Source organism: Mauremys reevesii, linkage group 9, assembly GCF_016161935.1.
Source record: "Mauremys reevesii isolate NIE-2019 linkage group 9, ASM1616193v1, whole genome shotgun sequence".
Classification (NCBI taxonomy): Eukaryota; Metazoa; Chordata; order Testudines; family Geoemydidae; genus Mauremys; species Mauremys reevesii.
This window is the reverse complement of record NC_052631.1, coordinates 92,963,179-92,978,685: the sequence shown is the minus strand read 5'-3', so window position 1 is coordinate 92,978,685 and position 15,507 is coordinate 92,963,179. Positions and strand designations below refer to the sequence as shown.

General features: G+C 40.1%; 1 protein-coding gene across 7 annotated transcripts in view; it reads left to right on the top strand.

Annotated features, from left to right (window-relative positions):
- MTMR1 (myotubularin related protein 1) overlaps positions 1-15,436 on the top strand; it is a 56,429-nt gene extending 40,993 nt beyond the window's left edge. For all 7 annotated transcript variants that reach the window (XM_039487807.1, XM_039487806.1, XM_039487804.1 and 4 more), the window contains 2 exons: positions 1,962-2,138; positions 12,702-15,436. In XM_039487807.1, coding sequence (XP_039343741.1) covers positions 1,962-2,138; positions 12,702-12,866 — 342 coding nt within the window. In that variant the 3' untranslated portion in view covers positions 12,867-15,436. The remainder of the gene's footprint in view (positions 1-1,961; positions 2,139-12,701) is intronic.
- Positions 15,437-15,507: the final 71 nt, after the last annotated feature.

Sequence of the window (15,507 nt, the reverse complement as noted above, 5' to 3'; positions counted from 1 at the left end):
AACACTTCTTACCAAAATTCTCTTGGCCATCCGTAGAGGAGTTCCATGGTTGATGCGATATTACCAGTACACTGCAGACTGGGGCATCATTTGAAGCAGGATTTGATTATTGATGATGGAACATGAGGCTGAAGGATGGGAGAGAATTTAAAATATTTTAGTGTTAGTGAAGTTAGCAGCAGCACTCCGAAGCACTTTGTACCTTCTACAGCATGCTTCATCCAGTCTCAAAGTATTATTACTATGCTTAAAACGTACAGTTGTGGTTGGCCTTCTCCTCTCCATCACACTTCATGCTTTCAGTAAAATCATTAACCGTCCCTTAGTGTTTGTGTTTAGCTTTGGTATTTTTCTGGCTTGGCTGGCTTATCCAGTACAACAAATTGCATGCGTACACCACAAGATGGAGCTAAATAATACACTCTCAGTAAGTACAGTACGTGATCACCAGACAACTTTCTTTCACAAATGGATAATTGGATGCAGCTCCCTTTAAAAAAAAAAAAAAGAAAGAAAAGAGCAATTTAACACACAGCTGTAGTAGAAACAGATGCTTTATAGTATTGAAGGAGTATAAAATTGCAAGATAAAGCTGATAAGGGTTCAGAATCTGAATTCTTGATTTTATGGTTTTGTGATTTTTTTTATTATAGTTTTTTTAAAAGTGCAGATAAAGCTAAAACTGGACACTTAATTAGAAGTGCAGTATTTAGATGGCTGTAAGCAGACAGTGGAAAAAATAGATGATACTCATTTTCCTCAAATACGGTTCTGGTTATTCCAAAGGATACATTCTCTTCGCTGATTTCTAGCTAATTTAATTTTGTCACATTTTGGGTTGGTCAGTGTGGTGTTATGGATATGACCAACTATGGTTACCACTGTAGGGTTATAAGCAGTGTAACACTAATCTGCTCAAAAAGCAAAATAGCCCCCAAATATACTAGAATCTCCATTCTGCTCCTGAACCATTTTGTGGGGAAATGACAATCTTGCAACTATGTTTAAGTCTTACAGCTGTTTAGTGACATGGATATTGGGAATGTTCTGAGCACTTGCTGTATTGTAGTAAATAAAGTTGCCACTAGCTTCTCTGCCCAGTTAGTGCAGTAACTGGTCTGGCTTCTTGGAAGAAATTTCCCCCAAAGATAACAGAAGGAAATGGTATTTCAGGGCTGCTAAATCTCAACAAATTAAATTAATGTGTCTTTAAATAAATATTTTGTATCAAGTAGTTCTTGGAGCAAAAGAACATTATTATGCTAAAATGTAAAGATTTTGAATTACATGCATTAGAACAGGAGTCAGCAACCTTTCAGAAGTGGTGTGCCGAGTCTTCATTTATTCACTCTAATTTAAGGTTTCGCGTGCCAGTCATACATTTTAACGTTTTTAGAAGGTCTCTTTCTATAAGTCTATCATATATAACTAAACTATTGTTGTATGTAAAGTAAATAAGGTTTTTAAAATGTTTAAGAAGCTTCATTTAAAATTAAATTAAAATGCAGAGCCCCCCAGACGGTGGCCAGGACCCAGGCAATGTGAGTGCCACTGAAAATCAGCTCGTGTGCCACCTTCGGCACACATGCCATAGGTTGCCTACCCCTGCATTGGAACCTCAGAGTTACGAACTGACCAGTCAACCAGACACCTCTTTTAGAACCAGAAGTACACAAGCAGACAGCAGCAGAGACAAAGGGTGGGGGGAGCACATATAGTACAGTTACAGTGTTCAACATAAACTACTAAAAAATGAAGGGAAAGCAGCATTTTTCTTCTGCGTAGCAAAGTTTCAAAACTGTATTAAGTCAATGTTCGGTTCTAAACTTTTGAAAAAATAACCATAACATTTTATTCAGGATTATGAACATTTCAGAGTTACGAACAACCTCCATTCCCAAGGTGTTTGTAACTCTGAGGTTCTACTGTATACTAAAATACCGTTCTTTTTATTTATTCAGGAGATAAATACAAAGACTGTATCTTTATGGTCCTACATTAATAGTCAACTAGATGAATTTACTAATCCTTTCTATGTAAACTATGAAAACCACGTCTTGTATCCTGTTGCCAGTCTGAACCATTTGGAACTGTGGGTAAATTACTACGTCAGATGGAATCCAAGAATGAGGCCACAGGTATGGGGTTTTTTCAGTTACCTACTTTTGCCTTGCAGTGAAAAGTGAACTGAGCAAACAGACTTTGAAACATTTTAATTAATTAATTAAAGTTTTTAATTTTGAATGTTTTCCTGTCTGAATGGTAGAGTGCTCTAAAACATGAGGTGGTGACGTTATAAAACCTTCCTGTCTCGCGGTTTTCATCAAAATCATAAGTGGAATGTACTATGGAAGAGGAGAATTGCAGTATTCTTGTTTTACTGAAGTTTACTGATTCTTCTGTTGCTCCTGGCCTGTTTTCCATGGCATGACAAATATCTCAGTGTTCCACTTTACTTGTTATGATGATGCTCAGGAGCTTATTGCAATAAAACATGCACACACAAAACTGTAGCTTATGGTTTCCAATATAATCTTCAAAGTCCAAACACATGCAACAGCTTCTCACACTAATAAATACAATGGACTGTGTCATCACAATTTACCAAGTTCACCTTTTCTATATTTGGTCAGTCTAGTTTCAGATCCTGTTAGCCTGTCAGTAGAAAAGATCATCCCCATTTTTATTTAATGGACCTTATGTCATCTTCAGAGATAAAAAAAAAAAAATGAAGTCCTTGGGGGATCACTGAAGATATTAAAAGAATGGACCTTTCCAACTACTAAGTTGGTTTTGTTTAATGACTCTTCATATGATTCTTTCTTTTGTCCTGTTTTATGCTAGAATAAGGGAAAATAAAGTGTTTAACATTAACAGGGAGCCCACTGAGGGGTAGTGTACAAGGCGACTTCATAAGTTCCTTTATCAAACTGCAAAAAAAACCTTTTAAGCACGAAATGTTTGTAGTGTTTTGGAAGTCCACTGAAAAGAGAAATGATCCAGTACATGGGTGTAACTGAGGATTAAGGCCAGCCCTTTAGCATGTGTAAGAAGAGGTGTTTGAACCCATAATCAACTAATTAATCTTTTTAGTAAGAAGAGAAACTCACAAGAATTAAAGGGCAGTATTTGAATCAGTCAATATGTCAGTTAATGCATCTTTAGTTTTTCTGAATTACAGAGACTTTGGATTTTCAAAAGGGCGCATAGGTGTTAGGCACCTAACTTCCATTGACTTTCACTGGGAATTGGGTATACAAGTCCCTTGGGCTCTTATTTGACAATTCCAGAGTGAATCTGTTGTGAAATAGTAACTTTCCGTAACCATTTTCTTCTTACTCCATTCTTGACTATCTCTGAATATTTGTTAATTTTAAGCTGTTCTCTGCTTTGGAGCTATAGGATTCCAATTAAAGCCTGAACGTATTGGAAGACGGTGTGTGTTTAAAAATCACAACCAGGCAGAGTATTTAGCGTTTATAGAGATTATGTTCTGTGAACCAGGGGCTACTTATAATTTATTATAGCAAGTGGTGGCCGAGGGCACCAAGGGTTGGCAACACTAATTTGATATTATAGTAGTACCAACAACTTCAATAGTAGGCTTATGGCCCCATTGTGCCAGGCTCTGTGCAGTTGGGTGACAAACAGTGCCAGCCACAGAGCGTTCACAGTCTACGTGTATGACAATGCAATGGGTGGATGGAATGGACGATTGGGGACGTCTTTTGCTGGGAACCTTCTCAGTAAATTGTGTTGCGGTAAGACAGACACTTCTTTGTTCTTGAGCGAAAACCTCTTGCTCCAAATTGAAATTGGGCCGCTGTTAATACTAAATACAGTTGATACTTCCTTATCCCAACAAAATCAGGTGGCCCATGCTACTTGAGCCGAGAACATTAAATCTGTTGATAAAGAAGATAATTTCAGAATTATTCTTTCCTCCTTGAATTGGAAAGATTGACATTTGTACTCCACTTGTGGGAGACCTGCTCTTACATTTTAGGTACTCTATTCTTTCTAGGCTTACCTGCTGCCTTTCACTTCCAAATGCCTCCATTCCAATCCACAATAGGTAGGATAATGCAACCTCTTGGAAAATGTCTCAAAATTCTCCAATTGAGGTGAGGTCCCTCCTTTTTTCTTCTTATTTTTATAGTACTTTTCAACTTAGCCTCTTAGTTACATTTCTGGTTTTCAGCTATCTAGCATCTGTAAGTATCCCTTTCTTGGACCCCTCTTGGCTAGATTTTTCTATTTCAGAAGACAGGGCAAATCCATCAAAAAGACCGTTCTTCCCAGAACACGGCTTCTGTATATGGAGTATTTCAAGCATGATCCTTTTTCAGTCATATCTGCAGGTCATGATTAAAGCCTTGAAACCTTTGAACTGCAACCCCACATTGCTGTATGAAAAAGGATTTATTTTGGTCATGAAATTTTCTATTAGGACGTACTTTAAAGTTCCATTTTGAAACTAGCTAGTATCATCCATTTGTATTTAGGTTGTGACTGTATCTTCTCCTCTTCCAAAAGCAGGTTTTTTCCTCTAAGGCCAGCTTCCTTTTATGCCTTCTACTATAGATACCTGATCCCTCCCTCTGGGAACCTTAACAACTTTTTTAACTGTTAATGTTTGTCAACTTTACTTTTCCTGATGACTTTTCTGCAGGCTGTGTTCTTCTGGAAGCGAGGCTGTTATGAATAAAGCAGACATCTTGAGAGCCCTAAGCTATTAATTTGATCAAATAAGTAGTTTTGCATGTTTGTTCATCTTTTTATTTGTTTAAGCTCTTGGTCTAAATACAAACATGACAATGTTTGTAAACATAGGCATTCAAATTAGGTGGTGAAATGTGTATTGTGTGTTTGTTATAACAAATCTATCCCCTAGCACTTCATAGTTGCATCTACTAGAAGCTTAGGAGACAGAACTAATCCAGTATGAGAACTCATTTGTTCCTATCAGTATGTTTTTATTGAGTGCCATCGGTGTGCTTGATTTTGTACAAAACACAAAAGATGACACTCTCTCAGAGAGAGCTTGTGTTATAGGCAAAGCTGGTGGTGCTGCCTAAAGTTAGGATTGCCCGACACTTCCCACTGTGGGAGCCTGTATTTAATTGCTTAAAGCTTTGCTAAAATTTAAACATTTGGGCTGAAATTTTTGATATTCTGTATCTATCACTGACTTTTTTCCAATGCAGCCTTTGTGTCTGTGCAGCCTTCATTTGGCCCTATTATCATAGTGTGATCATATTATTCAATATTTTTTTCCCCAGCACCGTACCTCATTGAGTGCATAGGATGGACCTGCTCTGGGAATGTTCTGGATTGTATAGTGAGAGGCTGTTTGTTTGTAGGATGGCTGCCTCATTTCTTGCAGAAGTTGAAAAGAGAAGGAGAAAGGATGGTCTCATGGTTGAAGCGGTAGAATTTTGTTGCCCTGGAGAATCTGAATCTGTCCTTGCCTCTGAGTCAGACTTCCTATGTGATGCTGGGCAAGTCACTTAAAATCAAACTTTTCATAGGTGGCCGCTAATTATGTGTTTGTGATTTTGTGGGTGCCTGGCTTGCTACCCCGGGGTCCAATTTGCAGAAGTGTTAAGCATTTACAGCTGCAACTGAAGTCAGTGGGAACACTGGGAACAGAAAGTGCTATGGAATGCTAATTTTACTATGAAAAATCAGGTCCTAAGCATCTCAAAGTGGGCATCCAAAATCCGTGGACACATTCAGCCTTAATCACTCTGTGCCCGAGCTCCCGATCTGTAAAAGGGGGATAGTTATACCCCCTCGCCTCACAGGGGTTCTGTGAAAATAAATTCATTAATATTTGTAAAGCCCTTAGATACTGTAGTGATGAGTGCTACAGAAAAGTCCATGAGGAAGCAAATAATGCTGCCTCCCGAGTAGAGTTTGGATAGTGTACAGTAAATGAGATCTAAAATGGAAAAGTGGCGAGCAAACAAAATATTGAACAGCTGCTTATTTTGTGCACTGAATAAGGCCTGGGTCCTGTTGGAAAAAATAGTATGTGGTCATATAATTACTGTCGTCATGCATATGCACAAGGGAGCCGAACTGCCATCTCCTAACTTCTGGATTCTTAACTTGGCAATCCTAGTGTTATTTTATCGTAATTTGTTAGATGTCATTCTAAACAGGCTATAGATTTTACCAATGAAGTTAACTTTTAGAGTAATACTTGCACTTATGCCTGCAGATGCCAGACATAGCACTGTGCCATCTTCTTCACCCAGTGCTGCCAATTCGTATAGGCACGCACTGACCTGCAGCCCTTCTGCAGTTTTAGGTGCAGGCCTCACTTGAACAGGCACTGTCAGTTCTGGGTAGCTTTGTAACTGGGAGTTAATATGTGCCTGTAGCGGTGCGCTTCACCTCTCCTCTCAAAAACCAACCGGAGACCTCTCTGTGCAAACACCAGGGCCCTTTTATTTTCAGTGTTTGTTCCCACCACTTTTTAGATACAGTTCAATTCAGCCCAGTAGCCCCTGGGGGGACAGCTGGCTTCTGCAGCTAGCTAGGAACTCCAGCCTAAGGCTCCTCCCTTTCCTGTTCCACCCCTTTCTGCTTCCTTCCTGTGAGCTTTACACAGCCCCGGGCCCATAAAACCCACAGGTGTTTCTTCTTTAGCCCGGCAATGAGCCACACCCTGCCAGCTCCAATTAATTCCCCTTAATGGGAGCTGGGGCTAACGGGGGCCTGGCCAGGTCTCCTGGCCAGCAGCCTGTTACAGTGCCCATAAAACTGTGACCTACTGGTAAGTGCATTTGCTCCCATCTGTAGCTCCAGAGGTAAAAGACTAATGCATTAACACCTTTCATCACTTGATCTTACCTTCCTTTCCATTTCTTCTTTTCTTTCCAACCGCTCCTCAAACTCTCAGCCACAGCTTTTAAACCTATACAGTAGATTCCAAGAACCGTATGTCAGTTTACACACAATACGTTTCAGATTCACTAGCGACTACTTTTAATGATGCCTTGGTGTAGTTGACATAACTTAATAAAAAGTGTGTAGTGTTGATTTCTATTGAAAAATACTGCTCTCATCATGGTAGATGGACTTCACGTGTGAGTATGTCATTAGCTAGGATTTTAAAAGCAGCTCTATCAGACTTCCTATTCTTTTGTGAAGAACAAAAAACTGAACTGAAAAACATTGTCGTCTTGCAGCACAAAGAGCATGGTTTTGAAAAACTGACTGATATAGTCTGAATCAAGCAATGAATTTCAAATAGTCATTTTCCTCTGCAGCCTTTCGTCCCTGTCGCTAAAATAGATAAAGTGTGCTCATGGAACAAGAAGAAATGCATTCACAGCTGAACAATTTTCAAGTGAATGACTGTCCTTGAGCGAGTACCACAATACGAACTAGATATCTATCCAATTAAGAACTGGTGGTACTGTAAGTGAATAGCTATTATGACTTCGTTTAAATGAAGCCTTGTGCTTACAAATATTGTTATCCAACAGTACTTCAAATACTGAAGGATTTCATTGGAGTGAAGAAATGAAAGTCTATGAAGAAAATGGACGCAATAACTTCAGGAGACCAAGATTTGACATGTTTAAGAAACAAAGTTCTCTTTTACATACGTACTTCGGGGGTGAGGGGACAGTTTAACTGTGAAGTGGCAGTTCCTTTGAGTTACTTTTGTCCTCAGGACAGTAGACTCTTCTGGAGAATATATGATCCTTTTTTTGTAAAGGACACACGTTACTTAAAAGACAGTTAGTATAAATACCTGAATACTTTACTAATATTTTTCAATGTAAGAAACAGCCGTGGAAATGCGCATAGCTGTAAGTGGGATTGTGATTAGGAAGTTGGGAAGAGAGGTGGGCCACAAGACAGTCTGTCTCTTAAGAGCTAATTCATGCTATTAAATAGTTGAAAACCCATGGGTTAAGCAAGCCTCTCCTTTATCTCATAAGTCAAGTGTCCTTTTCCCCTCCTACACCTTCAGCATTGCAAGTACAACCTTTGCCTTCCCCTTTGAACTGTCAGTCTGCGTAGTGCTTTTAGATCTCATTGGTAACAAAGCATTTAGTACTGACATGTTAGAAAGCCACTGCACAGTTGCAAGAGAAAATTGATCAGCTTCACACTTTGAAATATGTTAATGTGTAATAAGGTAACTATGATATCTGTTAATTTCACTCTTAGTAAAATATTTTGATAAATCGTGGAAGTGAAATTGAGAGTGATTTATCATTTGTTTCATCACTTGGGGTATTTATTGGGACTAATGACATTAATATATTCGTAGCTTTATCAGCCTATAGAAACAGGAAGTGCCCTCTTTTCTGCTCAAGAAGAGGTCTGGGACATCAGTCTATGGGAGATACCTTTCTTCGACCTTCGAAGAAGGGTCTATTCAATGCCGCTGATACTGAGGGTGATGAACAAAATCAGACATGCCTGGCCAAAGTTCTCCTAATAGTCGCTCAGTCTCCCGAACATTCCTCATCTCCTGTCACAGGATGTGTGTCGTGTGCTTCATCCCACCCTAGTGCTACTCTGCCTCAGGATGTGGCTCCTTGATTGTTCATGGGGTTAGAATCCCCCTGCTCTATGGAAGAGCAGCAGGTGTTACTGAATAGTAGAAAGAGGTCAGCCGGTCCTGCTTACCTGCAGAAATGGAAGAGATTCTTCTGTTCGGGTGATGGTGTTGCCACCTTCTGCCTGATTCGGTGCTACTTTCAGTTATCTTGGATTATAATAATAATAATAATTGGAGATATACCCATCTCCTAGAACTGGAAGGGACCTTGAAAGGTCATTGAGTCCAGCCCCTGCCTTCACTAGCAGGACCAAGTACTGATTTTTGCCCCAGATCCCTAATTGGCCCCCTCAAGGATTGAACTCTCAACCCGGGGTTTAACAGGCCAATGCTCAAACCTGTTGGTTCTGAAGACATCAGGGTTCTCAATTAGTTCAATTAAGCTCCTTTTGGCCGTAATATCAGCCCTTCATCCTCTTGTAGAAGGATCCTCCATTTTTGCTCACTTGGTTTATTATTTATTATTGGGTTATTAAATCATTTGGGTTTATTAATGGTTTGGAGAATCTCTACCCTCCAGGTTAGAAACCCCACCCCAATCTGGCACCTCAACTTGGTGCTCAGTTTCTTTATGTGACCTCCATTTGAACCAATGGCAGCCTGTCTTCTGCTTTATTTATGCATTAAGACATTCTTTTTAGTAGCCATCATGTTGGCTCATAGGGTTGAGGAAATGGATGCCTTGATGGCACATCTCCCCCTTTGTTATTCTTCAAGGACAGCGTCTTTATCTTCACACAATGAATCCCTACCTAAGGTTCTGTTGGAGTTCCGCCTTCGTTTTTTCCCACCTCCATGTATTCATTTACCAGTTGTTTTTCCAAAGCTCCGTCTCTCTCTGCAGGAATCCTGTTTTCATGCCCTGTATGTTAGAAGAACACTGGGTTTCTACTTAGATAGAACCAAGCATTTAGAAAGTCACCTAAGCTCTTCATTTCCTTCATAGATAGATCTAAGGTGTCCTCGATCTCTGCTCAGAGACTATTGAGCTGGATATCTGGATGTATTATCACTTGTTATGTGGATGCAAGCATTCATCCTCCCTGCCCCCCAAGGGTGATAGCACATTCGACCAAATCATAGGCAACATACAGCATTGCTTAAGAATGCCAGTTTGTGAGCTGTGTAGGGCTGCTACCTGGACTTCAATACATACGTTTTCAAAACATCATGTCCTGATCCATGCTGCCAGATCCAATGCAACACTTGTTTCTGCAGTAGTATCTTCAGTTCTGGTCTCAATTTTGAAACTCCCTCCTCCATCTGTGGATTCTGCTCAGAAGTCACCAGAAGTGGAGCATCCATAGGGACACTGCTCAAAGAAGTGGTAGTCACCTTGTGCAGTAACTACCGTTCTTCGAGATGTGTCCCCCTATGGGTGCTCCATGACCCCCCCCGCCCCCCCGCTTCTTCCTCTCTGCTAGGGGACATTTGGCGGGAGAAGGAACTGAAGGCAGTTCACCCGCACACCCCTATAATGTCTTGGTGTCTGGCACGAGGAGGCCTGGGATGCATGCATGGGCTGAATGGACACTGCTAACTGAAAATCTCCAATCAAGGGCTTGAGAGGCACATGTGCACCTGAAGTGGAATGCGCATAGGGAGACACATTTCAAAGACCTGCAGTTACTGCACAAAGTGAGTAACCTCTTCTGCCCATTACTGGAGCACCATCCATTTTGTTCAGTGAATGAGGCAAGAAAATGTGGGGAAAAACGGTACATGGTAATGTAATTAAAGACTGTATTGTAATGCATATGCGAGGGGGCCACATTAAAGTCACACAATAACTTTAATTTTGGCATTACCTAACTTTTGAATGCTTGACTTTGCAACCTTTATGTTCTTTGACCATATTTTTTTGTGTATAATGCGAATATATGGTGCCTTAAGTTATGTTTTACATTTTGTAGACTTCATTACTGTGACTTTTACATAATTTATGGATGTACCATCCTTTCAGATTGAAGCATGGGAGGGACAGCAGACTATGCGTGAGACTGTAATGTGTTCTTTGCTAGTTTAGGTGTTAGGGAGGACAGAAAAGTAATACAGCCAGCACCCTCCCTAACACTCTATATAATGTCTGTATTCAGCAGTGTTCACGCAGTGTGTCCTGCACAGATCTATAGCAAGGTTCTACTAAGTCTGTTGTCTGAAACTGCTTTTCATGATTCTGGCTTGCTCAGTGGGACATGTAGGTGATATATGTGACAAGCTACTCAAGTCCGTAAAAGAAAGATGTGGCACATTACAATGGTCCATGATTATGCTGGGCAGAAATCAGGCGTGCAAAGCTCCTATGGCCCAGTGCAACACAACAGCTAAATCATTCTCTTAGGAAGAGGATTCACAAGGATGAACTCTAGTAGAACAGCAGTTTTTTTCTTATTGAAAAACTTAGTGGCCACTACAAGACAATTCTTGCTGTCCGTTAAATTGAATTGCCATATACATGCTGTGGTACAGCATCTCAGTATTACTTGGTTGTGGAAGGTAACTGTTATATATGTATTTCTAATATGCCCTGTCAAGAACCTGGTAGTGTGCAGTGACTGTCTGCCTTGCTGAAGGTTTGTAAAGATGCCCTCTTTATGTTGCAGTTGATATCACCACATGTGAGTGGAGGATGCTGACCCAGTGACTTCCAGGGTATCAGAAGTGGCATAAGCAAACTTCCTCTTTCCTCGACACAGCCCAGCTCTAGGAGTTTCATGCTTAACCCTGTAGCCCTGGAATCCTTTCTGAGCAGTAATTAGCAGTCAGGGATGAATGCAGTTCTCTTGAGCCAAACGTTCCATAGTTCTAGGCTACCCTATCACTTCTAAGAGCCCTAGAGTTCCCCTCTAGTCTTCTGACGGCACTTACAGAATATCTGTCTTCCTTACTCTAGATAATGGGAAATAGTTTGGTGAAGTACAGTGAAGACTCAGTCTGAAGTTTGGCAGTTTTCTGGCTGTTTCATGGTCGTTGTTGCACTTTGGAGGATCACGCTGGGCTTTGTCCAGAGCAGCAGATCTAGTGAGAAAAATGAGGTTAAAGCAGTGTTCCTCTTGCCCAGCCGTGTTCCACAGCTTCACATAGACATGAAACAAATTCTTTCATAACTCTAGGAAAGGCACTCAGCCAAAGACAGTGATGTCTTCAAGGCTCCCTTCAGAGGCCACAGAAAGGGCAAAAGACACCACTCCTGAATCTGCTTCTGCAAAAGGCTTATCAGTGCATGAATCTGGGAGGCCTGTACAGGCAAAAGCCATTTTTCTACCTCTGTGACAATGACTGATGCTAAATCCCGGGCTGAGAGGGGTTGAATGCTTGTAAAGCTGCCCTGTACAAAACCATGGAAATATGTTCCACTGGCAAATGATCCAATTTCTTTGACTGGAGCCAAGGAAAACACTAAGTTGGCTGTTCTCTGGAGCAACAGATTAAGAAAAGGCCTTGTGTAAAGTAACTTCCCTGAAATGTGGAGGTCCTGAGAAGGACAGGACCTTCTCAGACTACAGCCAGTTGGAATATTGCATCCAGTCACTCTTCTGTGCAAAGCACTATGGGGCAACTTGGAGGGATATGGCCTCTCTTTTTCTAAATTCCATCTTTGGTATTGAATTGTGGACCAGTGTTTATATTCTGGTGCAAAACGCTTTTCATTCATTTATTATTATTTTACTTTTCATTTATTTTTTAACAAATTCATCTCACGGGAGATGGGAGACTCCTGGTGAAGGCGTTTCATACATTCACTGACAGTAACGTTGGTAAAATTGATTAAAAGTATATTATTAAAGTAACTTGCTTTTCCTTAGTCATCCTTTACTTCCCCCCTGCCCTTGTCTTTGGGTATCCCTTCAATAAATGTGTACCACCTTCTGCATAGGGGCCCTACCAACTGAGTCATGATCGACTGGGGGGAGAGGGGAAGTTGACTAGAATATTTATCATTTGAAATGTTAACTAAAGAAATAGTCACTCCAAATATTGAGATGTAATGAAATTCACAAGACGCTTGGGGTTTCTCATGTCACAACAGAAGAAAATAGCAGATGTATTAATAACTGAGACGTTAACTAATTATTATAACAAAAATAGCTCTCTTCTGTTAAACCACCAGATGCCAATTCATCAGAATCTTAAGGAGCTACTTGCCATCAGAGCCGAGCTTCAGAAGAAGGTGGAAGACTTGCAGCGAGAAGCTGCTACCCGATCCATTTCTTCATCATCAGATAGAGGGTCATCTCCTTCTCACTCAGCCACACCAGTGCGCACTTCTGTCTGATGTGCAGCAAACGCCATGTAAAACCATTCATGTCAGGTGATCTGCGTATATATGCTTAGAGGCAGGTGGAATATTTTCCCTGTCTCCCAAGGATTGTGAGTGACTTACAATTGCTATCAATCTACATGCCTTACTCTTTGTGTCTGTTTCTGTTATGATGAGGCCAAAAAGAGCTTCAGTAGTTGTGATGGTATTTTCTGAAGTTGGCAGTTCCTGTATGTGTTTTGACATCTCTCACTAAATCATCAATTGTAAAATTAACTTTATTTTGAGCAACCAACAATTTAACCATCTTAAAAAGGAATCCATCTGTCAGACAGATAATGTGAGAGGCTTTTTGCTGCCTTGGGTACAGAGGCTGGTTGAGAAACCCAAATGAAATGCCATGTAATGTTTGTGCTTAATCAGAATATTGAGAGAGATTTTTCTGAATGGGAGCTCTTTATTTAATGCAGTACGTTATTTTCATCTAGAGCAACTGCTATTATTCTTGGGGACATATTTAAGTAATGCACTTTGAAACAGATTTGAAATTAAGTATTTCCAGTGCAGCCAGTTTTACATTTTGAATAAATATGCCATTAAGAATGGATGGTAATGAAGGTAAACAGGATTTGCCAATTAATACACACCTACTGGTACTTGTATGATGTAATATATTTGGTGAAGCATGGATTTTAATTTTTTTAATGCCTTTTTTTTACAAGTTTAAATAAACCTTTGGACCGTTTATTGTCCCGTTTTACCCTCATGAATAAGGGGTAAGCTTAATCAGGTCTGTCTTGTACTCTGTAACTTGTTTTCTAGCAATTTGGATTAGAAGAACATTGAACTGTTTAAAATGTATAGTCTGTATAGTTCCACGTATTTTAAGTGTGTCCTGTTAAACATATACACACAAAATCCAATTTTGTGTATTTATGTACATGCATATGTGATGTTAAACATGCACACACTTCATTTGCATGTTATGGGTTCAGAAAATTGATCCTGCCTCTCCAAATGTTTTGGAAGATATAAACTGTTACAACTTTGATGTTTTTAAATAATAGGCGCTTAATTGGTTTTCTTGAAATAATAAAGCCTGTTGGGGTTTTTTTTTTTTTTTAAATGCTGCCAATGTTTTCTCTCTGTTTTCAATCATTTTTCCATATTTTTATATAAAATCTTTTTCTCATTTTATTCCAATCCCCTTCCAAACCATTTTTATTTCAGAACTGTTTGATCAGTGCCGTTAGTGACATGCAGCCTTTTAAAAAATAATTCTGCAGCTGCTTTCTCAGCAGGTCTGAAAGTAAAACGTGCTTGAAATTTCCCTTTATTTTTTCCTTCCTACTTGACCAGCATTTCACAAGAATCCCAAGCTCCTCCTTTGAGTAGTCAAGATAATGTAACTCCACTTGCTGGCCTTGAGTGCTGCCAGGAGGAATTAACCCTGCTTCTTGAGAATCAGTTGGTTCTATGCACTAGTTGTAGTTCTTACTGTACACGGATAACCATTGTCCAGCTATGCTGGAAGGAGGCCACGAGACCCTGGATGTGGCTTAGGCTGCAACTTTATTCCTAAATGTCTGGGAGTACCCGGCTGATAATGCCATACTTGTTTACATACAGCCAGGAGGTGGGGGAAGGGCTGCTGTCAGCCCTCCTGCATTATCCATCCAGGTCCCTAGCCAACCTGCTACCTGCTCAATTTAAGGCACCCCGCCTATACCCTGGGATATAAGCACCGCAGGGTATGGGGTTAGGTTTTGGGGGTGGGGCTATAAAGGAGCAGGGGGTTAACTCCCTGCTATTCTAATCATCGGAGCCCTAACCTCCCTACTCTCACCGTTTCCACTCTAGAGCTTTTACCAGTCCATTTTATCTGATGGTGGTAGCCCTTCCCTACGGAGTATCTGCACTGAACATCCGCCTCAAGGAGGCCCTACCAATTAGTGTGGCTGTGCAGTGAGGTCACTGTACTAAATATGCCATTGTGCCACACTCCTTTTCCCCAGGTCTGTGCACTTACGTACATAAAGCTGTCGTGTCTAACACAAACTGATGAGTGCTTCTTTTGCAAGTGTGAACTGTGTTGATAGAAGTTCTGTATCCAGTCTTCTAAGTTTATTATGCACAGTGCATGATATTGCAGTGTGTCCTGTTTATTTGTGATGGTAAAAATGTATTTTTATAGTAGTTTATGCACCTGAAGCAGAATAATTTAAGAAAGACCAAGATGCCACATCTGTTTATCTAAATCAGGCCTTTCATAAGAGATAATTAAGATGGAAGATGGTTTTTATATAAAAACAATACTATAAAACAATATACCATCAGTGAATTTTATACAGGCAAAGTATGTTGAGTTGTGAATTAAACTCCTTAGTACTTCAAATTTAGCATGGCATTTTAACTGTCTACTGAAATAGAGCAGGCTGTTTCTAAAATGAAACCTAAAGAAAGTAATTTGAAATTTTCTCTTTATTGGAGCTAGTGATCATAAAAGATTGTGCTCCATAATAATTGTAAAAGGGATAGTTGGAATAACTGTAGCACTTTCAGATATTAAACATTATATGCTCACAGCTACAATGTATGGATTCATTTTTATATAGAGAAGTGTCACTCATTCCTGCAAATAGTCTACATGTGCCAC